Genomic DNA, 24,008 nt, shown 5'->3' on the forward strand with positions numbered 1-24,008 from the left:
TGGGGGAGAGTAGGGGTTGAATTTTTAATTATTTTTTGTATGGAGTAGGGGGTAGGTGGGTTAATAGGGGTGGAGTGAGAAATAATATAATATTGTTAGAATATTTCCATTTTTAGAAACAGGTCAAGTATTAAGGGACGACCCGATAAGAAAAACAGGTCAAGTATTTCGGGACGGAGGGAGTACAATTTACAAGTAGCCATCAATCTCGACAGAGAAAACACTTGCAAATTGGACTTAAGAAACTCGGAATTAATGTTGACCTCACAAACATTTTATAAAGATGACAACAATGTAAAATCTTGATATGCTTGACGCGATCATATTTAACATGATTGACAACAAGATAAGAGGCAGAAATTTTATCACAATCCAACTTTAAATAGTACTCCGTAGATACATATGTGCACAATTACGAGTATACATACTTTAGGTATCCTCTCTTAAATACTTTGTTTGGCTAAATAAGTTTGATGATGCTTAGATAAGAGTTAATTTGGTTCGAGTATCAATTCTGAATCAGCAAAATTCACGTGGAGAGAACAACTTCTTAATCAAATAACATTTTATATTCAATATCATTATTTATCGGACACATGATACTAACATAGTAATATTCCATGTAAAAAGTTGGCGTTGAAGAGAATAATATATTTATCTTATGTAGATATGATGAGCATATCTCTTTGAATCTTTGATTTATACTCACATATACGATTCTTTGTACTAGTAAATCAAATTAATTTTCTTTCAATTTTAAATTATATCCTTTTCCTAATATTTATATCAGCGTTGATTTTTAATTACTTACTATATTGTTGTCCTTAATTTGGTCCGACTCCGCATTTCATGATGTTATTAGGACATGATTCATGATTCCCCCATTAATATTACACAACGTGAAACTTGGTTTAAAAGCTTTGTCACATTTGTCAAACTTTCAGGAAAAAAAATATGAATATATACTTCGAATTTTATAAAGGTAATTATTACAGGTACTTTAAAGAGGGCGTGGGTTCAAATCCCACTTCTGACAAAATTTAATCTATTTTACCCGGTTCGAACCCGGGCTCAGACACCATTGATTATTTTTAACATGAATTATGTTTCGAAAAAAAAAACGACCTTACTTGAACACGATCTGTTCTATAGTATTCGTACCTCTGTATCTTTGAGTTCTAAAGAGACAGAAAACCAAGTCTGGTGGATGAATCATGACCGTGCGATCTGCGCGTGATTAACGGCTACCATTGATCTCCTGGTCTCTGGCGCTGTAGATGATCGTTCCTCAGTTCCTTTGCGAGGCTTGAGGGAGATCGCACGGTTTGTCTGACAGACTTCAAATCTTTGACTGATGACCTCGGTCCCTATCTTGGTTTTCCTCTCCTTGAAAAACGACCCCCAAAGTCGAGTGCAATTCATCATTCAAAAAGTAAGGGCTAAGCTCAACATGTGAAAGTCTAAATTTCTATCGAAGGCAGGGATGCTTTTCCTAATTCAATCCACCTTGAATTCCATTCCCAATTACTATATGCAAGGACTAGACCTACCCATTTCTTTGTGCTCTGAGCTAAACAGGATCATGGCTACTTTTCTTTGGGGAAAGGGAGACGACCAAAAAGGTATAAACTGGGTGGCGTGGGAGAACATAGCAAAACCAAAAGCAGAAGGGGGTTTAGGAGTTAGATGTTGCAAGCGCTTGAATCAAACTTACAAGATGAAATTGTGGTGGAGAGTAATGGCAGAGCCAAATAATTTGGCAGTAAAGATCTTAAAAGATAAATATTTCAAACCTGTTTCCGGTAAAGCCTTTTCAACAGGTTCCCATATTTGGAGAGGGATGGGTAAGGTGTGGGACACGTTTAGCAAATCTGTCCAATGGGGTATCGGCAAAGGAGATACAGTAAGTTTCTGGTGGGATAATTGGCTAGGTGTTGGACCTCTTAGAAATCTCATTCATGGGCCTTTGGGCCACCTGGAAAATGACCTCACAGTTGCTGACATGCTGGAAAATGGAGTTTGAAATCTCTCTAAGATCTCCCTCCCCCTTCCTCCCCATATCCAAGCTCTCCTTTTTACCTTTCCTACTTCTCAAACCGATAAACTCGACTTCATATTCTCTCCATTATCATGTGAGGGCAAATTTCTTTTCTCTAGAGCATTAAGGCTAACTAATGCCAAATCTAGTGGGGACCCACCTCATGACGGGTGGATGTGGAATCTTAAAACACCTCCAAAGGTCAGATTCTTCATATGGCTCGCTAGCATTGACAGATTACCCCACAATCTGGGATTATTTATTCGAAAAATTATGTCTTCCCCATGTTATAAGTGGTGCCCGAACATAGAGGAAAATTCCCTTCATGTCCTGCGTGATTGTGTGAAAGCCAAAGAGGTGTGAAATTTAATTCCAATCAACTCTACCTTCTTCTCTGACCCCCTTCCAGTTTGGCTAAAGAAAAATCTCTCCCACCAAAATGTAATTCCAAACAATATAACCACCCTCCCCTGGAGCATTATGTTTTCATTCTTGGTTTAGATCATCTGGAATGTGAGAAACGAAGGTATCTTCAAAAATTCTTCCCAATCCCCTCAAACTTGCCTAAGTAAAGCCAAAACAATGGCATGGGAATTTTGTGCTTCCACGAATAGACCACAAAAACAACTACTACCCGACCCAACTCTCCAACCAAAGTGGTGTCTGCCACCCCCTACATGGGTTGCCATCAATTGTGATGTCTCTTTTGTCAGCCCCCACACTATGGCTGTTGTTGCAGGTGTTTGCAGAAACGACAAAGGCTTTTGGTTATGTGGCTTCCAGAAACAACACCAGTGTGCCTCAGCTCTGCTAGGTGAATGTGAGGCGATTCTTCAAGCTATTACTCTGGCAGGAGAAAAAGGCTGGCCTAAAGTGTTAATTCGCTCAGAGTCAAAGAAAGCAATTCATAGTCTCCAGCAAAACCTCCCCACCATGGACTTGACATTCTCTACTATATGTAAATGCAAGGACCGGATGTTAGAGACTACTTCATGGAGTTTTGAGTACACCCCAAGAGCGGCATATAAGCTTGCAGATCGAATGGCTAAGGATTGTAGGAGGTTGAACACTATGGGGGTAGAGCTTGTTGTTTTATCTCACCCTAGTAGGATCTATCAAGATTTGCTTTTGGAGGACATTGGACCTCGTGACGATGTAACTTAAACTTTGTTTGCCCGCTATGCATCAAAAAAAAAAAAAACATAAACCTCAAATATTGAAAAATACAATAACTCGATCACAAATTCACAACTAATATAACCAAATAATATGCTACTCATGTGGAGTAATTCAAAAAGACAAAGTAAGACTATGAAATCAAAACCCCTTTCAAATTTGAACTTGTTATTATAAATCCCCGAAACTTTCTCCTTTTCTCCTATCATATAAATTTAACAGTCTACTCACTATGTTCGATTATTCTTGTATGGACTTGGTCCACAATCTGTTAGTGTAGACTTAAAATTAATAATTTTCTCTAGCACCCATTTTACATACATAGGAACTTTTATTGTTCATATAGTAACTATAATAAATTAAACATCAAAATTCTTAGATGTAGTAACTATTTTTTGAATCATAGTAACCCCGTGTTTTTAAAAGTGAATTGTGACTTAAAATCACATTATTCAAGCATAATATGTATCAACAACACCAATTTGATAATTTTTTCATAATAATCCTAATAAGCATTCCAAAATAAATTAGGAGCAAAATGTTAACCTTTTTTTATGCATGGTCCACAATAAATTTAGTGTGGACCAAGTCCATTTAAGAATTGGTGTCCACGGTGTTTCAATTTAGAATTTTGACACTATTTATAATTGAAAAGAATCTTCTAAATTATTTTCCATGTATATAAGATAAAAAATATATTCATGTAGGGTCTTGTTTGATTCGTTTCAAGATAAAATTGATATATATAAAATGTGCATTGATAAAACGTGAGAAATGAAAACTTAAATATCATTATGGAACGGAGGGAGTATATATCAGGGTCGTCCAAAACGTGACGGGAGAGAATCTGAACCCCTCTTCACGTGAATCACGTCTCTAACCATCAAATTTTCCGTCTTTTGGCTCACTCTCCTTAAAATGCGTCACAGTCTTTGAGGTGATTCGTAACATAAGAAAATATTATCTTTAAAGGAGAAGAAAAACCCTGTCTTTACATGGAGAAACAACGGGTATAAGTGTTCAATGCGATTTTGTTACTAATTTTTAATACTTTGTAATTACAATTTGTTTTAATTCATTGATGATTTACTAGTGTTTTTTTTTCCGGAAATTTCATGAAATGCCCTCGAGTTTTGCCATAATTCACCAAACGCCCATCAAGTTTCAATAATTCATAAAATACCCTCACAATTCGTACAAATACCCAACATACCCTTACTAATAACGGGCCGTTAGTCCGCCGTTAGCCAAGTTTCCAATTCACCCAAATGCCCCTATTCTGAAACTTATTTCACCAAATGCCCCTATTCTGAAACTTATTTCACCAAATGCGCCAAATTTAAATATAGCTATTCTGATGTTCCGACGGCTAGTTTTGTGTTTGAAAAGTGGTTCTTGGTCATGGTTAGCTATAAAAACCCCTTTGCTGAATGGTTCTTGTATTTTAGATGTTATTTTACTTTACTTTGCTAATTTCATAAGATTTGTGTCATGGGTTTTCTTTCAAAATCATCTTCCACACCCAATGAGTCCACATATATTAGGGTACCTAACAAATTTTGTTATTGTGGTAGGAATGGAGGTTGAAGTGGAGAATTGGTTTTTTGGGGTAGTTTTTTGCACATCTGTTTTGATCTTGCACATATTCATTGAGTAGAAAACAACATTAAATGTAGTTGGTGCAAAGATGTTTTGTAAGTGAAGCTAAAAACAGAAATGCTTCCCAATTTGGTATTTTGTGCAGATTATGCAACATCAATTATTTATGAAATGTGAATTTGTTTCTCATTACTTGTGTTTACTTCATGATTACAAACAGTAAAATTACAAACATCAATATCCCCATTTGTGTTACAACTTTGACTACTTTTTGTTGTTGTTTTAGCTTCTTCTTCATTTGCTTCAATTCTTCTTGCATCTTACAGTTTCACCTGTTTTCAATACTTTCTCCTTCGTCTAAGCTTCCCCCGCATTGTCCTTCGTGTTGTTGCCCCTTGTTTTCTTGCTCAACTACTCCCTTGCACCATCTCAGATTGCTTCAAGGATCACACTTGTAGTATAACCTTTGTGGATCGAGTGTTGTATCAGAGCTTCGAATGACAAATTTCCTACCGGCCACAATAACAAAATTTGGTAGGTACTCTAATATATGTGGACTCATTGGGTGTGGATGATGATTTTGAAAGAAAACTCATGACAAAAATCTTATGAAATTAGCAAAGCAAATCAAAATAACATCTAACTTACAAGAACCATTCAGCAAAGGGGCTTTTATAGTCAATCGTGACCAACGACTACCTTTCAAACACAAAAACTAGTCGCTGAAACATCAAAATAGCTATATTTAAGTTTGGGGCATTTGGTGAAATAAGCTTCACAATAGGGGCATTTGGTGAAATAAGCTTCACAATAGGGGCATTTGGGTGAATAGGAAACTTGGCTAACGGCAGACTAACGGTTCGTTATTAGTAAGGGTATGTTGGGTATTTGTACGAATTGTGAGGGGTATTTTATGAATTATTGAAACTTGATAGGCGTTTGGTGAATTATGGCAAAACTCGAGGGCATTTCATGAAATATCCGGGTTTTTTTTTTGGTGAGATTACTGATCGATTTTACAAGTTATTGTAAATGAATTTTACTCATTCGATTGAAACTTAGGGAAATTTGTGAAACTACCTTGTAAATTAGGTTTTTGTGAGAAACTATCTTATGTATAAAGTGTTGCAAGAAACTACATACCTTCGTATAGGATTTTATGCTGTGATATACGGAGTACGAAATAGTAATTTAGCCAAATTATACCCTTTGACCAAAGATTTCCGGCATGAATATTTACCCCTGCATCATATCATCTGCTTCATATGCATTCTTCCCAATTACGTTTAGGGAAATTATAGCTCGATACTCGATATTGGGCATGACTGCTCACTACCTATTGCATATATACAATCAACGTTATTGAAAGTACAATCTATATACTTCTTCTGTTTCGGAAATATCGCACCATTTGTTTTTTACACTAATTACACTACGACTTTGGCCATTTTTTATGATTCGTACGTAAGGAAATTTTAGTCATGTGTGGTCATGTTAGATTCGTATCGATATAAATTTTCTAAATATTAAATTTTTATAATTTTTACTTGCACACGATTTGAGATATTAAGAGTCAAAGTATTGGTTAGAGGAGTAAAAATCAACCATGGTGCGATATTTCCGGAATGGAGGAAGTATATCTGTATATGTACTCCCTACGTCCCTAAATGTTTTTCTCGTTTCCTTTTAAGGTGTATCAAAATAGTCTTCCCATGATCTATTCTTTCCTTTTTAATCTACTCTTTGTAATTTGTGTGCTTATAACCTTGTAATTCTATTGATTATTAATAAGAGACTTTGTAATTTCATTGGTGGATTTAACTTTGGATAAGTTAATGAGTTGACACTTTTATTTTTTAAATCGAAATTGACTTGGCTTCGCCAAAAAGACCATTATGTTTTGTTCTCTTGTAAAAAAAAAGTAAAAAAAATACTACACTTCCCCATCTCTATTATATAAGACAAGAGGGGAGGGGCAATTCAGTAACACCACTTTTTCGTGTCCACAAGCAAAAAGACGAAACTATCCCTATTTCTAACTTAAATCCAAGCCTCCATTACTTGCGCATTTTAAGTTTTTATATAATTCCGCACACATCACATGCATATAAGACTAGTAAAATATAATACAAGTGTACAATCATGCATCTGAAATGACCCGACATGAACCCGAACCATCCTCCATTCCTCCCTAGTCCGGTAGTCCCTACCCTTCAATTCTAACTCAATCCCCAATTGCTCAAAATTGAATTGTCTACATTACTATTTTTGTCTGTACTCCAATTAGTACGGATTGGGTTTTACCAGTGAAACACTCAAACTCAACACACTCGCTGACATTTCAGAGAACCTCACACAATTTCTCAATTTCTCTCTCCTCCTCCCTTCACTTCAAAGCGAATTCGCCTACTTTTGATCACGACTTTCAATCTCCACACCAACCCAAACACAGAAAATTCGTTGTGCATGAGATACAGAGAAAGAGTTGGTTTTCAGGCCGCAGAAATGGCCAACGGAGGAGGTGCTTATGGCGGCGCAGCCTCGATGATCGCCAATGGTGGGGACACATTGAAGGCGCACGGAGCCATGGTTCTTGTTCAGCTTTGCTATGGTGGATACCATGTTATTACTAAGCTTGTTCTTAATGAAGGTGTTAATCAGATCGTTTTCTGCGTTTTCCGTGATCTTCTTGCTCTTTCCATCCTCGCCCCTCTCGCTTATTTCCGTGAAAAGTTAGTATCTTTTTCTTATTTTTGTTTCAATTCATCAATTTGAAGTTGCATTTTGATTGTTGGTTTGAGAAATTGATGTGGGGTATTGATTGATTTTGCTTGTGTTGTGTTTTAATTGTTGTTGTTCATTTGGGAAATTTTGATTTTTGGATCAATGTGTGTGTGAGAGAGAGAGGACACTTATTTGAGAATGGAGGTAGTATGGATTTTTGTAATGTTTAAGGTATAAGATTAACGGCCCGTGACAATGAGAAGGATTTAAAGTATAGTTTGGCAAAGTGGCAATGGGATTGAATTGAGAAAAAAGGGGCTTCAATAGAAGCATATTAGAGTGGATTGCAGAAGTTGCAATGATTGTCTGCTTATGAATTCTGTAGACCAATTTGTTAACCAACTGATTATTGAGGTAGTTCAAATGACTGGAGACTAGCTAAAGAACGCAGCTTGATAATTTTGCATCATTTAAAGTTTTAAACAAAAGTTTCTATGAGGAACTGAGGAACATTTGTGAACAATGATTTTGAGGGAAATTAGTCAAACTAGTCCTTTTTATCATTTGAAAATTTACTGCTTTTGAAATTCTTCAATCATCTCATGGAACACATTATTATGCTTAGGTTTTTTCTTCCTCAATCTGGGTTGTTTAAGATAGAACTAATACATCAATATTATATGACTACATTAAATACACCTGGGCATAGTTGTGTGACAATGGTACTTAAAAGTTCTACTAATAACAGTCAGGAAGCATGTAAAAATAGAGGGAAGTATGTTTCCTCTTTGAAACAAGTGAAACCAAAACAAAGGGATTACTGATCCCTAAAAACCTGTTTTATTTGGCTTCTATAGTAATCTGATATTCTGATGTTTGGTATTCGATTTCTGCAGGCGAGTTCGACCTCCAATCACTAAAAAGCTTCTCGTTGCATTTTTCTTTCTCGGGCTAACAGGGTACGTGACATATTTGTTGGTTTTGTTCTTGAGCATTTTTCTACTAATCGTCTGAGCTGTTTTGTTGATTACTTGACTAGGATATTCGGAAACCAACTTTTGTTTCTTTTTGGTCTGAGCTACACAAATCCAACATATGCTGCAGCTATACAACCTTCAATTCCAGTTTTTACTTTCCTCTTGGCCGCAATAATGGGGTCAGTTTGATCAAATTTGGTTATTTTATGTCTCTTTTATCCATTATTTGTGGTTACCTCTTCATTTGCTTATATCAATCTTTTCCATGCAGCACAGAAACTGTGAATTTATTTAGAATTGAAGGGCAAATGAAGGTTGCAGGCACAATTTCTTGTGTTTCTGGTGCTATTTTGATGGTTGTATTCAAAGGGCCAGCTATACTTGGACGCAAAGAAGAAATGTTATCACACAGTGAAATCAGTGTTAAAGGACAGCCAGAACCAGTTGGATGGCTTGTTGCGAGGTCCATGGAATTTGGGTTCGACACATTTCACTTAGGTGTACTATGTCTTATAGGGAACTGTGTGTGCATGGCCACATATCTTGCAATTCAGGTATTTATCTTTCTTTGGAGCAAATAAAAAAAAAATGTTAAACTAGTTAATAGTTGTTAGTAGAACTTAGGATGAGAATAATGATGCATTCATGATACATCAGAACTTCTCTAGTTGGGATGTCAGGCCATTTGGTTTTACTCCACCAATGGATAGTACTATATCGACTTGAGGTGCATAGAGCTTCAGTTGTCAAGATTATGGTTGCGACAAGAAAGCTAAGATGATTATTTGGAGAGAAAGTCATTCATAAATCTAATGGGGTTGAGTTATTTACACAAACTAGAAAAGTTCAACAGCAAGAGAACCACTTATAAGCACGGACACATTTTTTAGTTTCTGGATTAGAAGAAAGGTTCTAATTGGCAGATTTATATTGGCAACTTCAAACTTCGACTTTTTGTTTTCTCACGAATTCAGTACAACCAGCAAACCAGGTAAAGGGGTTGTCGAACCATTACCTTATGTGCTGATACCAATATATCCTGACTCGTAGCTAACTAGCTATGTAAACCAGTCTTTATATACGAAGTATTAGTTTTAAAATAGTGAAGATGAAATTGGTTAGTGTAAATCAGAATATTCAGCAAATTTGAAGCAGATATGTCTTCACTCATACTCTGCTTCAGTGGAGAATTAGGGACTAAGCAACAGATTATGAGTTCAAGGCACCTGCTCGGCCATAGATGGCATTGGGTTGTGCCTTCATGCCGGTGTTTGGAAAGGCATGGCAACTAACTTCAGGAATCTGGCTCGTGCACGACGTAGCACACGGGCCTACTCATGCTGGCCCACCTTTAAAATTCTTTTTTTTAAAAGGGGAAAAAAACCAATTCCAGTTTTCTGATGCTTTTTTGTGAATTGCAGTAATGATTATTTAAGGATTTTCTTAGATAGTTGAAATTCACAACATACTTTGTATTTAATCTATTCTCTCTCCGTTTATAAAAAGTTTTGGCCTGCTTTTTTACTTACCATACATATACTTGTAGGATCTTGTTAAATTCGTGCCAGAGCGGCAGAACATACTTTCATTATTTTAACTTTTTGAAACTTTTCCTAGTATATAACTAAAGAGCAAATATATAATTGGTCCAAGCCTCTAAGGTGTGCATTGAAGCCCATGAAAAAAGAGTTTTGCAAGTTTAGAACTATTTACAAGATACTATGTTTTGATTAGAATTTTAGTTAAAATAATTTATACTACCTCCATTTTACTTAATAAACTTTCTGTTTTCACCCGATTTGTAGTTCTACTCACTTTTACTTTATTCCGTTTTTGAAGATTTTTATTCATTTTTTAACATCTCTTACCTGTCTTATGCGACCTATTATTTTTCGAAATCCTTTGCACTATCTCTCTTCTCTTATACGGTTATACACACATCAACTGTCCCTGTCTTAGTCCTCCCTAGTTTTGTTTGAAATTGAGAAAAAGTCGGGAAAATGGAGTGTTAAATTTTACAACTAAGATAACAAAATGCTATTAACACCACCCATCTGCTAAGTACCTTTGTTTTCTTTTTATCTACTCAATTTGACTTTTGCATTTGCCAACACAACTTTGACCATTAATATCTCTTATTATCAATAATTAAAAATCATACAAAGTTTATATGTGGAAAATGTATATTGAGACAAATATAATATCCTACATGACTATGTTTTTCTTGGGTCAACAATGGTCAAAGTAGAGTTTGTGAATAGTGTCAAATTTCAACGTGTGTAGATTAAAAAGGATTGAAGGGAGTATTACTTTTGGGTGCATGGCTCCAAACCTTTTCCTAAGCATAAGAGTGGTGATGAAAGAGGAAGAAAAATAAAGTTGAAAGAGCCTGCACGTGTATTTTCTTCCCCTGCAGTCTTGAAGGGGCGCCCTTCTTTGTAATGCTAACAAATGATATTGATTAATTTACTATTATTTTCTTTAGGAGGGGGGTTGGGGAGGTTACATGGTAGATCCTAAATCCCTAATATATTAGGCCTACAAGCAAGCAATCCAAGAGGTTGACGTGGGTCTTGATATATGAGAAGGGGAAAGGGGAAAAAAAAAGTCCCTTTGATGCTCTAGCGAAGCTTGAGTTCGAGACCTGATAGTCCTGAAATTACAAGCTGACCTTGTGACTTGCTGAGTTTGGCATATGATTCTAAACAAAAATGTTGAATTTTTTTTACAGACTTTAGCTAATCTAATGGATTGAAAACTTATCTTTGAAACTATGTTGTAGGCTCCAGTTCTGAAGAGGTATCCAGCAAGCCTCTCGGTGACAGCATATTCATATCTTTTTGGTACTCTTCTTATTGTTACTGCTTCATTTTTTATGTCCAATGACCCAACCAGCTGGATTGTGAATCACGATGAAATGTTCGCCATCTTCTATGCTGTAAGTTTCCTTAGCCAGTTAGCCACAAAATAGACCGGGGGAAATAGAAAAGGAACTTTGAAATTGTTATTGGTTCTGCATCTTGTTCCTATATTGCTTTCCTGCTACTCTGTTAAGAATAAGTGAAAATTGAACATGATGGAACACACTGACATCTTGTTGTTGCATATGAAGAGATATAATAAACAATTTAATGCTGAAAATTTTAAACATAACCAGTCCAGATGTTAAGTTTTTAAGGCACTTGTTGAAGTACTGTTCAAGTCTACTTGCAATGTTTTGGGTCCTCAATTCCTCACCCTCTTTAAATGCTTAGGGCTCATGTTGGTTCTGGTTCTAACCAATCCAAAGGGAAAAAAAAAATAAGATAAATAATAATCTTCTTTGAATGCGTATCGATTCATTATTCGAATCAAGTAAGAATATGTGTGTGCATGATTTTCTCTGGGTGAATATTGTTGTATAGGCTTCTGCAAAATGCAGTTAGTCAAAGCTTTTCTATTGTTATATTTATATTCTATCTGTAATATAAATTTTGAACTTTTTTTCCAGGGCATTGTTGCATCTGCCCTTAACTATGGACTTATCACATGGTCCAATAAAATAATAGGACCTGCATTGGTCGCTCTTTACAATCCACTTCAACCTGCAGCATCTACCTTCTTGTCACTTCTCTTTCTAGGAAGCCCCCTATACTTGGGAAGGTTTGGTTCATTTTCGTTTATTACATTCGTATACCAGTTTATTACATATTACTGTCCATGTTTTCCTTAAGAGAAGTTTATTATCAAGTGTATCTTAAAATGTGGATCATGTATGCAGCGTGCTGGGAGGCTCTCTAATTATTGCTGGCTTATACTTGGTGACCTGGGCAACCTACAAAGAAAAACAAGTTGCAATGCGAATACCCTCTGAACCTCTCATTCACAGAGATCCGTCACTCAGCAAAATTAACCAGCAAGGACGCATTTTTGCTGGATCATCATCTCCTGTATACAAGGCATTGGATTAGGTAATATGCCCATCATAGAGAATTTGCTTAATACGTGTCTTAATTCTAGATCTTTTTTTGGGCACTGCTATTATGGATTTATGGTATCCCTTTTTGGTGTACATGTCAGTAACATAAAATAAATGATATTTATGCACTGCTTCAAAACAAAATTCTCAGGAAAATCCCATTCTGTTTTTATGTGTCATGCCAAAAGTTCTGCCACTTATTTTGAAATGTCTTGATTAAGATTTTATTTGGGATTTTCCAAATACAGGTTAACTCAAGGTGATGGCCATTGATTTTGAAAACACTGATTAATGAAGGATTTGTTAGTTATGGCATCTTTGAAGTGTTAGAAGATGTCCATTGTGGTGAATTTCTTTTATTGGATGTGTTCGGACATTAAAAACACAAGAAATTAGAACAAAATAGGCCACCATAAGTATTATCTTGGGAACTAAAAATTCTGATTACGAATTTTGACTGTTTTACACCGAGGAATATCAAGGCGATACCAAGTTTATGTTATGCTGTTAATCATTTCTGTAATTGTATTATCTTTGATATTGTGAACATGTGATATGCTAATTCACTTGAGGACCCGTTTGGTGTTGCTTTTACCTTCGCTGCTAATTGTGTACTTGTATGATTCAGGCGAACAGCAATACGAATGTACAGCAAGCATATAGTATAATGGGTTCCAGAAGGAATTCTGATCGGTATCAATTGTCTATATCAAGATCCAGGTCTCACAAATAGTGCAGAGAGTGTTATGGAAAATGTATTTACTGATCGTGGACGTATTTACTGCTAGCTATATATGAAGTAGGACAGGGCAAACTTCTGGATGTGGCATCTTCATGTGGAATTTGGAGCAAGCTTCTTGTTGAAACTTTAGAATTCCAATATGCATGATACTTGTGCGCAAGATCATTGTTGTTATTTTTTTGGGCAAGATCATTAGTTGTACCGTACCACAGTAATAGGAAAAGTAACGAAGACAGCTTTTTTGGAGGTGTTATTATTGAATGCTTCTGGTATGCAACCCTGTTTTAAACTGCATCAATATCCTGATTCATGAACCCCTCTATTGAAAGATAATATCAAATACTCCACTTTGTATGGTAAAATCATGGGCCATCCTTAAATAATTAAGGTTATGTTATGTTCACCTTATTTTCTCTTAAGGCTGCGTTCTGTTCACCTAATTTTCACTTATTTTTCCTAAACGAACTTATCTGAACTTATTAGAACTTATCAAAACTTATTTTAGTTATAAACTAGTGTGTGGCTCGGGCGATGCCCCGATTGCTACATTGAATAGTTAAAAGTTTAGATTTTTTTGAGCAAAATATTTGATAAGATACATGTATACCATTAAGTGAAAGCATTCATCAAGTTCGTCAATTACACAAACACACTAAGTTATTTATCATGAGAAATAATTTTTCAATTGCATCACCTTACAATTTGTATAATTTGTTTTCTAGTGGAAATAAGTGATTCAAAATTAACAAACACCAAATTAGATATATGCAGCCATACAAGGCATTTTTGTAGTTGATGCTTATGAGACTTATGACATCATGTTTATTCATGGTTGTCCTAATTCTTTAATTATAATTTTTTTCCAAAATAGTCAATAGAAAATAAAAAGTCACATAAAAGTTTAGTTGTTGTAAACTTCATGTTAACATTCATTTATAAATTAATGTGAAGTGGTAAACCACTAATGGTTGTTGGTTAAGATGGTAAAAGAGTTATCATCCACACTTGAGGTCTAGAGTTCAAACCTCATTATACGCATTGATTTTTGGTTGTCCATGATATGACATATCATTTGGTGAGTGGATGATGTGGCGCAAAAGGAAGAGTACTACGTGCCACATAGACATTTTTCTCAACGCCTTTTAATATATTAGTATAGATTGTACTTGGTCAACCCTTATTTTTCCTGAACTTATCTTATCTAAACTTATTTTTCCCGAAATAAGTGGAAATAAGGTGAACAGAACATAGCCTTAGTTTAGGAAAAATAAGGGTTCTTACGAAAAATTGATAACTAATATAAGTTCGGATAAATGGTAATACGCCAAATAAATAGCTAAGTTATACACCACACAACATGCCTTATTCTTCAAAGAAACTCACAGTTAGAGCCATCATCAAAAACTATGAACGTTTTGTTTATCATCACATGAATGGTTGAAAATTCTCTATAAAATAAGTAGAATCAATTAATGTATAAGATCAAACTGTGCAGAAACTGGACTGAGATATGTATCAGCAAAGAATGGGAAATTTTGCAGATGAATAGGGTTACATTATGCAGGTCGAATTTCTGAAAAAGCTACCGATTTCTCAGGAAAACACCAACTTCCCTATGTGGCAAGCTTCTTGGCATAGTCAGCAGAAACTTCAGCAGAAACTTCAGCAGAAACTTCTGAGCTCAGTGGATCACATCAGAGTATATGACTAAGCTTTGAAGTACAGTTGTTCATTGCTTGTTAATTTCTGTTAGCATAAAAACTCATAATCCAAAACCACTATATGCTGACATCAGCTAGTAGGTGCAGCAGAAACATGATTTTTGAGAGATATCCTATGAGGCAAAGGCCTAGCAATCAGACCATCAGTGACCCAACCTGCTAATTCACTATCACGCCTCGCATGTTCAAATTCCCTCCGCGTATAATCAAGAGATACCTGCAACTTCCCACCAGCTCTACAGTCATCGCAAGCATTTTGAGATGGTATTCCAGCATTCTTCTCCAACCAATAAAGGAAGTTGATCTGGTACACAGATCTTAGCATGTCTTGTGGTGAAGCACTGTCTTTCAGTATAACCTGGTACACAGATCGGGTCCATTTTAACAAGTATAAATTGATCAGTTATGTTTGTTTCAACAGAATTATTAATAAAACATGGGAAATCATGCAGTAATGTGGAGGATAACTAATTGTGAAAATGTACTCATATTAACTTGGGGTTGGCATCATAGATACAGATCGAAACTCGTAATGAAAATATTCCGAAATGAGGAGTAGAGAAAATAAGAAAGTTACACTTAATCTAGTTCTTTCCATGAAGTAGAAGATCGGCGTCCCGTTGTCGTCCCGTTATCGCTTTTGGTCAATTGGAAACCTCTCTGCAATTGCAGGGGTAAGGTTGCGTACACCCGACCCCCCCTTACCCTGCTTCTTGCGGGAGCCTCTTTGAGGCAATGGGGTAATGATAATGATGATGATACACTCGATCTAGTTCCTGAAGCTTCTGCCAAATTCGTTTCAACTTAAACACCTTAACCATTTACCTATCTTCAGTCTTGAATAATACTCTCGTTCATAACTAAACTTGGATGCTAAAGTATTTTTAATTTCATTAGCTAACTTGATGGTCATAGGGAACATACCCTTTTTTCCCACTTACTCCCTCTCTTTACAACACCCTAAACTTTCACTCAACAACTAAACATCACTTTCTGCTACATTTCTCCCTTTAAACTGCATAATGCCTACTTTATTATACATACTACTTGCTACTCCCTCCGTCCCTAAAAGATTGCCCCAAACAACATTTTTCACTTTATCAAGAAAGAAGGAAAAAGGAAAGCAAGTGAGTTGGTAGTTTTGTCATTTTGCTAATTTAAATAATAGAATGTGAAAGGAAACATATGAGTACCACATACTATAAATGGTATGGGGCAAACTCAAAGGGACAGACCAAAAAGGAAATTGGGGCAATCTTTTAGGGACGGAGGGAGTAGTTGCCAAGGGTGGTGCGTCAATGGAATAATTAAAATTTACAAGAGTAACTGCAATATACAAAACTCAACTGCAGAACAGGTCTAGACAGTGTAGGTAGGGGGTTCAATCTACAAGATGCAATCAAATTGAACAGTCTAACTCCAAAGGCTGCAACTTGAGACCCTTAATTCCATACCGCAATTTAGCATGGTCCAACATTCTAACTTCAAGTCAAGAATCTATAGTATACCTAACAAGAAATGAGTTTACCCAGTGCATAGGTCCAAAAGGCCTACTTGGATAAGCAAGAAGCAGTGACACATACAGGAAAATGAGGAGAAGAATTCAGTTTCATAAAAATCAAGCAAAGAGTTGCTTACACAAAATTTTCCATTGTATTCGGCTAAGATGTAGCCTTCATTTTTATAGAGGTCAACAAGTGCAACCACATCCTCCCTTCTCTGTATAACATCACTTAGTGTGGATCCTAGCTCCAGCCGTCTCTCAATTTCTGCAGCAGCATTCTTTGCTTCAACAGACAGATTTGAAGAATCTGGCTGAAAATAAAAAGGTACATTTGAATAAATTAGTCAAAACCTTCATCAAGTACAATGTCATATCTTCCTGTTATTAGGGCCAAGACCCAGTTTTCCTTTTGAATGAATCGGAGGTAACTCTGGATCAGGCCCGTCTCCGACAATTTGGAAGCCCTGTGCTAAAATACAGATATTGGGCCCCTTTAAATTTTTATGGACAATTATTTAATGTAAAACACATAATTATTATATTAATATTATTTTATTTATATAAAATATAAAGTCAAATTAATAATATGGTTTAACGTTTTATGTGTGATGGTTTGAGAAAATTGATGTAAAGGTTTGATGGAAATGAAAAAAACAAATAAAAAAAGGGTAGTGAAAAATCAAACCCTGGTTTTTGCTACCATACTTATTAAACCTTACCAACTGAGACAAAGATTACATAATGTATAACAAAACAGTTGTTAAATATATAACATTTGTTCTTGGGGGTCTAACCAATATAATTTCATTTTGGGTCCCCAAAATTTTGTGGCCCGGTGCTGTAGGTCCACCTGGACCTCCCTTTAGCCGGCCCTGCTCTGGATAAACAGGTGGATGTGTTACAATTATTTATTATAGACCGGAAAATCGGAATTGTAGAAATGAGGAAGAAGAGAAATTGGGAGAAATTGATAGTTGATATGAGTAGTAATGTGATTCAGTAAAACGATCAAATGGTTGCTACAATCCCAGACCTTCAAGTGGCTGGACACTTACACAGTAAACAGCAAAATAAAGCAAAGTAAAATAACCTCTCAACAACCTTCTTGGTGCTTTCTCTCGCACTGAGTTACTGATGTCCTCTTACATAGCATTTCTAAGTCTAATTAATTGACTTCTTTCTTCAGCCGTATTCAAACAACTAATTATGCATTGCCTACAATCCTACAGTACCCCTCCCCTTAGGCTGGTTCATTACAATATTATGAAAACAGATGAACAGTTGTAAAATGACACAAAATAGGAGAAATAAGCCAACATAAATAGTGGTGGCCATATTATGACTGGTTTTACTACTGTCAACATGCTGATTTTGACCATGTACTCCTTTCTTTCTTTGATAATATTCCTTTTTGGATTGTCCCAAAAACAAAAACTTCACACTTCTTTATGTAAACCTGTTCTTTACTCCTACATCACGTCAACTCATTTTTTGTCTCCATCCCAGTACTCTTAATTACTTATTTTCTCTGCACCTACTACAAAACTTATTACACTTTAAACAAGTAATCTTGATATTGTGCAAGAATAAAATGTAACAACATTATGAGGGGGGGAAAATAATTTAATTTTTCACCATTAGAAATCTTAGTTTTCGCCAGAGGTTGAGTAGTCTAAAGCCCACAAGTGGCAGCTCATAAAAAGGCTGTACCCTATGCACAAAGTTCCCACTATTTAGCGCGGGGGTTCAGAGAAGGTCCAAAGGTAAACAGCCTTGACCTTATTTTCATATAGAGGCTGTTTCCAGGGATCGACCCGTGACCTGACGGATAGCAAGTAGATACTTGAGTACTTGACCATCACGCCAAGGTACGGCCTTCACAAGTGGCAGCTCATGATAACGGTAAATTTCAACACCAGTACACACCAGAAAACAAGATTGGACAAGACCACTCTCCAGACTGAACCCTGACTCCCTGATATAAACTTTCCAGTTCAATCTTCGTCCTCATTATTTAAAATTTCAGGTTCAACTGTAGTCCAACGACTCTAATTCCAAAGATGATTAGACTGGTCCATTTATTTTTTGACGTTTATCATTTACTTGTACAAAATTGCTATTTTTTTAAGTGCACTTTGGAAATGAAGTAGACAGAAAATACTACTTGTAGAGAAAAAGAAAGCAAACTATCGTCAATTTTTAACTTAGGATCGGTTTGTTTTGATGGAAAACATTTTCCAAGAAAATGGTTTTCCTTTGGTTTGTTAAGGGGTGGAAATAGCTTTCAAGGGATGATAACATTTTCCTTTTGTACGGAACACATTCTAGTTTTACTCCCTACACTTTAAGTCTCTTTTTCTCTCCTCCTATCCATACTCTCTCCCTCCTATTTCCATTTTCTTTTTTCTCCATAATTTTTCTTGTAAGGAGCCAAACGAGGGAAAACTATTCTAAAATTGTGTTTTCCCTTGAAAATTATTTTCCATATTTAGTTGTTTCCATATTTTATTTTATTTTTAATTTCACATCCTATTTTGAAATGTACCTATTTTACTTATTCATTTACTTTAAACTTTACTTATTTTTATTATCTCTTACAATATTTCTTCTAAAATGTATATACATTTTTCTCTCATCTTACTTTCATTAATTCCACTTTCTCTTCCTTGTTTTTTTTCTTTTTGCTTCCTGCTCCTTTCTGGTTAGATTGGTGACAAAGACGATCTCTTACGACGATTCATGTTAGCCGACCCCAAATCATTGACTAAGGCTTTGTTGTTGTTGTTGTTGTTGTTGTTGTTGTAGTTGTTTCCCGTCAAATCAAACGGAGCCTTTATGGAAAGCGAAAGAAAGGGGAGGAAATCCCATATAGTGCTTTAACAGTTTAACTAGCAAAATCAGAAATGAGAAACAAAAAGAAACTCACCTTATAAGGCGGCCTCACATTCAGAAAAGGTAATGCAGGAAAAAGAGGTTCCTCATCATTGACGTCTGTAACATAAGGCACCTGACCACTCAGCAGATATTCACTGAACACTAAGCCTGTGAAAACATGTTTGATCAAGTAATTAGACTATTGTCATGATTAAATGGAAGCTATCTCCAAGTATAATACTAATACCAAAAAACGATCTTAGCCCCTAGTTATTAGCTGTAACTTCCTAATATTGGAACTAACATGAATCAGGACAGAATGTGGATTTAAGACAAAATAATTGACAAGTCAATTCTTATTCAAAAAAGTATATGCTTCGCACAAATTTTCTGTGTGATTCCAACTGGTAAGAAAATAATTACTGCTAGGGAAAAGAAGTACTTGCTCGATATGGATTCAAAGTCCTCAGCTGAATGCATTGGTAAGACTTCAGATTGCAGTACATGTGGACCCAGGTTATAATACCAAAACAAGCAAGGGCAAGTGGTGTAGAGGAACCTACGACATTAGCTAATGCTATCCCAAGCATGATGCCAACTGACTTGCTCACCATTCCTTGTGCTTCACCCTTTGCGATTACCTGGCAAAATCCATTTCAATAATTTATACAATGGTGTGATATCATCTTAGGAGCTAAAGGAAAGTGGGGACCCCCTCACTTAGACGACTAATTACATAAAGAACCATACCTCCGCAAAATTCCTCTTTGCGGCAAAGCCTGCATAAAAACAGCTTCTTGTGGCAGCCTACAAAACCATTTTTATCAAACTTTCGCACATATTGAACAGATTGAACATTTGTAGAGAAATCCTATCAAATGGAATCGATGAGTATCCCTCTAAACCAGTTGCTGGAATTAAAAGGTTTAAGTTCCTTATAAACATGTTATGACATGGAAGTGATGAGTAAGAATAAAGAAATGAAAACAATAGAAATCCAGTTTTATAGCATAGGAAGTAGTCAAAAGTAAACTCTTATTGGAGACAGCGGAAATATAATGGGTATTAGAATAAAAATAAGAGGTGTACAGGAAATAATATATGTGAAATAAGAAGAGCTGCAATACCTACCTAATATAATGAATGAATAGAAAATGCTCAAACAATATATTTTAGTGTGTTATCATATTGTGAATATATTATTATCGTAATACAATATGACAATTGAGTTAGAAGCTAAATAAAGAGAGGTAGGAAACTAACATTATCCTATTCCTTACAATGAATTATCTATCCGTTTATTGTTTTAGTTCATGATATTCATTAAACGTCTCTAATCCTTAGAATTGCAAATTAAAGTTATTCTCACAAATCCCCCCACCTCTCTCTTAATTTGCATTTTTCAACATCATCTTGAATTATCCATATTTCTATGTAGTTATTGCTTTAGTGAGCATATTTGTTGATTCACCATGGGTATTAATAAAGTCAAGCCCTATTTTTGCAATATTACCTGGATCAGTGTAGCAGCAGATCGCCCAGCTCCAGCAGCAGCACCAATGAATACGAAAAGATGAGGAAAAGCAGGTGTTAGTATCTCCAATCCAAATGCAGTGTTCTCCAAAAGATCAGCAAATAACCTCCACCCTTTTGGGTGAACATCAAAGTGTCGCCCATACTTGGACAACATGATCTTGCTAAGATATCCAATTCCATCCTTAAGCACCCAATTTATTGCTGCGGCAGTAGGAATCGCCCCCTTTCCCAGCCCAACAGCAAGAAGCAAAGACTACAACGATGGGAAACCAAAAATAATAATCATAAAGGAGAACACGACAAACAAAAACATTCTCTAAATTCTAAACTAATCAAAAAACATTTTTGCAAGCAATCAAGAAAGATTTAGAAAAATTCCGTATGTAGGCTAACCTGCGTGGCAAGTACCCCACTGATCTGACTAGCAATACCCTGAACCCCCCTCCACAAAGAGTAGTCCCAATAATCGTTGGTCACACTGTCAGGAAAACCTTCTGGTAGCATCAAACGGAATACTAAATCTTTGCACAACAACCATACACTAGGAAGTCTTGATGAGGGATTTAGACTACCACTATCCATATTTCCCTTTGGCGAAGTTGATGAAGGCATCAGATATGATGAAGGAACCACCACAAATTCATCTTTTGAAGGATCGCGGAAAATCTTTTTTCTTTGACCTCCCTTGATCTCCCATATAGCCTCCTCATCTTTTATTGCACCTGCCTCATCAATACTCCCTAATGCACCTGCATAATTAAAATGGAACAGGCGAAGGAAACCTAAAACTGATAGCAAGCACAACAGAAACTGCCGAGGAGAAAATGTCCCCTCTCCCATTTTGAGGTTACTGTTCCATGAGACGGAACTGACAAAGGAAGTCAATTGATAGGTCCAAAACAATGCAAGGGTGCGAAGAATGCCATCATGACTATCCCCATGGTTACTGTCACCATCACTATCATTCTTATCGTTGTTCTTTCCATTGCCATTGTTGTTATTATTGTTGTTGCCATTATTACCAGAGTTGCCACTATCTAACAGGAAATCAGGTCCTAAAGAAGGGAGGACATGTCTCAACTCAAATGCTTTCGTAGCAACGGTACGCTGCAAACAACTGACTTTGTTTGTGAAAGAAAATTCATGTGCTTCCAAGCGAGCCTTGAGGTTTCTATGTTGTGAGGTGGCTTTGGCTTGAAATGTGAACAGTGACGAATTGTCCAAAAGCAGTGCTGCAGAAGTGCAAGTGCAGCCCATGGGTCACTTTTTCAGCTTCTATCTTTCCGAGTTGAAAATTGTTATCCTACGTGTCTAATATTTTCAAACGTAAGAAGCCCATAAGTTGCGTACTGCATAGAATCAAGGCCTTACCATAGGATACACAACCCTCCGTTCCAAATTAAAACAACATAAGGCAACCTGACAAAGAGAAACTCAAATCAATTTCCTTCTCCGACAAACTATTTATACAAAAACACAACGAAACACAAGGTACGATTCAACAAGTTGACATCAATAACTCAAAACAAAAAGTAGGTTACTTACTACAAATGAAAGTAATTTATCACCATTTACTGTTATAGAAAAATCAACCACTCCAAAATCCAAGAAAAATCTAACGGAGTAGATTCTTACTGAAAGTTAACAACTTCTAATTACTAACCTCATCACGTAGGAGTGTATAATATATAAAGCTACTTTTATGCAGGGAATGAGTATTGGGTAACTACATTCAACCAAACACAATAACAAAACCTCAAAAACTATCTAAGCCATATGAAAATTCGACAATCTAGGTCATTGGAATTACTAATTTGAATACATTTATCTACAACAACACAACTCACAAGCACCAAAAGGAACAGAAATTAGTGGGGGTTTCAAGTTTCTACGCCATTTGAAAATTCGACAATCTAAATTATAGGAAATGCCATTTGAATACATTTATCAAATTAGCAGCCAGAGGAAAAGGAAGGAAATCATCAATACCCAACATCAGTGTAACAAGATTTCAATTTTGCAAGCTCCGGATTTCCAGGCCGAACTATACAAAATCCCACAAAAACAGTAGCAATATCACCCAAAAATAGGCACAGAAATTACTGGGGTTTCCAAATTTGGTGTTCTAAATTGTAATTAGGGGTTCTTGAGGTTTGAATTTTTACAGCGACAGGGAAGCCAATTATTTGCAAGAAAGATACAAACTTTTTTAACAAATTTGACAAGAAACCAAATTGCATGAAGACATACAGCAGAAAAGTTACATTTTGCAGATAAAAATTGGAATTCTATGAATAAAACTTACCCAGAAATACAGAGAATGAAATTGACGGAGAAGATGATTGAAATGGTGAGAAATTTGGTGTTTGAGTGGTTAATTCGACTTCATCATCAACTTTGTTTGTTAAATGGTGTTTTCATGTTTTGAGACTTTCACCGTTTCCCCTTTGTTGAGTAGTTTAGCGCTGAATGGGCTTTTGGGAAGTCAAACTCCAAACCAATTTTCTACACCACTGTGCCCTGTGGGCTTGTAGTTGTTACGAGAGTACAGCGATCGCTCATTTCCAAAATAGTAAATGTTCATTCCAAATAAATAAATAAATGTTCATTTTCGAAATAGTAAATGTTCATTTTTGTAGTTTATTTCCAAATAAATAAATAAATGTTCATTTCCAAAATAGTAAATGTTCATTCCAAATAAATAAATAAATGTTCATTTCCGGAATAGTAAATGTTCATTTTTGTACCAGTATATTAATGTTCATTTTAAACAACACAAAACGACATCGTTTTGGATGGGGTACAACCACCTTTGGTTGTACCCGAGCATAGCCAAAAATTTGCGCACTTCCATGATCTACAAGCTTTTTGGGATTAAATAATCTATACCTAGTCTATACCTAGTATTTAAAAAGGAAACCCATTCATTATTATATGACAAGTGTCACCTCCATCTTTCAACACCTCTTTTACTCCATCTTGCTCATTCAACATCAATTCACCATTTAATTCATTCATTCAACCTCTTCCACTCCATCTCCCGATTTAACACTCATAATTCACCATCTAATTTATACGGAGTATATTTTTCCAACTTTAAAATTTCACTTCTCTATAAATCATATATTCGCAGTACAATCACAAATCCTCAACAAAATT

General features: G+C 35.8%; 2 protein-coding genes and 1 non-coding gene across 3 annotated transcripts; 2 read left to right on the top strand and 1 right to left on the bottom strand.

Annotated features, from left to right (window-relative positions):
* Positions 1–1,120: 1,120 nt before the first annotated feature.
* LOC130464757 (small nucleolar RNA U3) lies at positions 1,121–1,339 on the top strand. Its single transcript, XR_008925108.1, has one exon. It is a non-coding gene; the product is annotated as a small nucleolar RNA U3 (small nucleolar RNA).
* A 5,732-nt stretch (positions 1,340–7,071) lies between these two features.
* LOC110788332 (WAT1-related protein At4g19185) lies at positions 7,072–13,491 on the top strand. Its single transcript, XM_021992965.2, has 8 exons — positions 7,072–7,545; positions 8,434–8,496; positions 8,577–8,693; positions 8,786–9,068; positions 11,297–11,452; positions 12,005–12,156; positions 12,275–12,464; positions 13,101–13,491. The coding sequence occupies exons 1-7, from the start codon at positions 7,280–7,282 to the stop codon at positions 12,462–12,464; spliced, it is 1,227 nt and encodes a 408-aa protein (XP_021848657.1). The 5' UTR covers positions 7,072–7,279; the 3' UTR covers positions 13,101–13,491.
* A 1,123-nt stretch (positions 13,492–14,614) lies between these two features.
* LOC110788333 (protein root UVB sensitive 1, chloroplastic) lies at positions 14,615–23,326 on the bottom strand. Its single transcript, XM_021992966.2, has 8 exons — positions 23,155–23,326; positions 21,243–22,268; positions 20,827–21,102; positions 20,064–20,120; positions 19,756–19,954; positions 19,366–19,481; positions 16,574–16,750; positions 14,615–15,293 (listed from the first exon to the last, which is right to left on the bottom strand). Exons 2-8 carry the CDS (start codon positions 22,104–22,106, stop codon positions 15,006–15,008), a joined length of 1,977 nt encoding a protein of 658 aa, XP_021848658.1. The 5' UTR covers positions 22,107–22,268; positions 23,155–23,326; the 3' UTR covers positions 14,615–15,005.
* Between the last annotated feature and the right edge of the window lie 682 nt (positions 23,327–24,008).

The sequence above is a fragment of the Spinacia oleracea genome, chromosome 6 (assembly GCF_020520425.1).
Source record: "Spinacia oleracea cultivar Varoflay chromosome 6, BTI_SOV_V1, whole genome shotgun sequence".
Lineage (NCBI taxonomy): Eukaryota > Viridiplantae > Streptophyta > Magnoliopsida > Caryophyllales > Amaranthaceae > Spinacia > Spinacia oleracea.

Bases quoted from the DNA above. Each gene is read 5' to 3' on its own strand.
- LOC110788332 (XM_021992965.2), top strand. From the start codon at position 7,280: ATGAGATACAGAGAAAGAGTTGGTTTTCAGGCCGCAGAAATGGCCAAC. The intron at 8,694-8,785 runs GTCAGTTTGATC...TTTTCCATGCAG, and splicing joins CTCTTGGCCGCAATAATGGG to CACAGAAACTGTGAATTTAT. The intron at 12,157-12,274 runs GTTTGGTTCATT...TCATGTATGCAG, and splicing joins AGCCCCCTATACTTGGGAAG to CGTGCTGGGAGGCTCTCTAA.
- LOC110788333 (XM_021992966.2), bottom strand. From the start codon at position 22,106: ATGGGCTGCACTTGCACTTCTGCAGCACTGCTTTTGGACAATTCGTCA. The intron at 19,955-20,063 runs GTATGGTTCTTT...GGATTTTGCCAG, and splicing joins CAAAGAGGAATTTTGCGGAG to GTAATCGCAAAGGGTGAAGC. The intron at 16,751-19,365 runs GTGAGTTTCTTT...TTTTATTTTCAG, and splicing joins ATGTGAGGCCGCCTTATAAG to CCAGATTCTTCAAATCTGTC.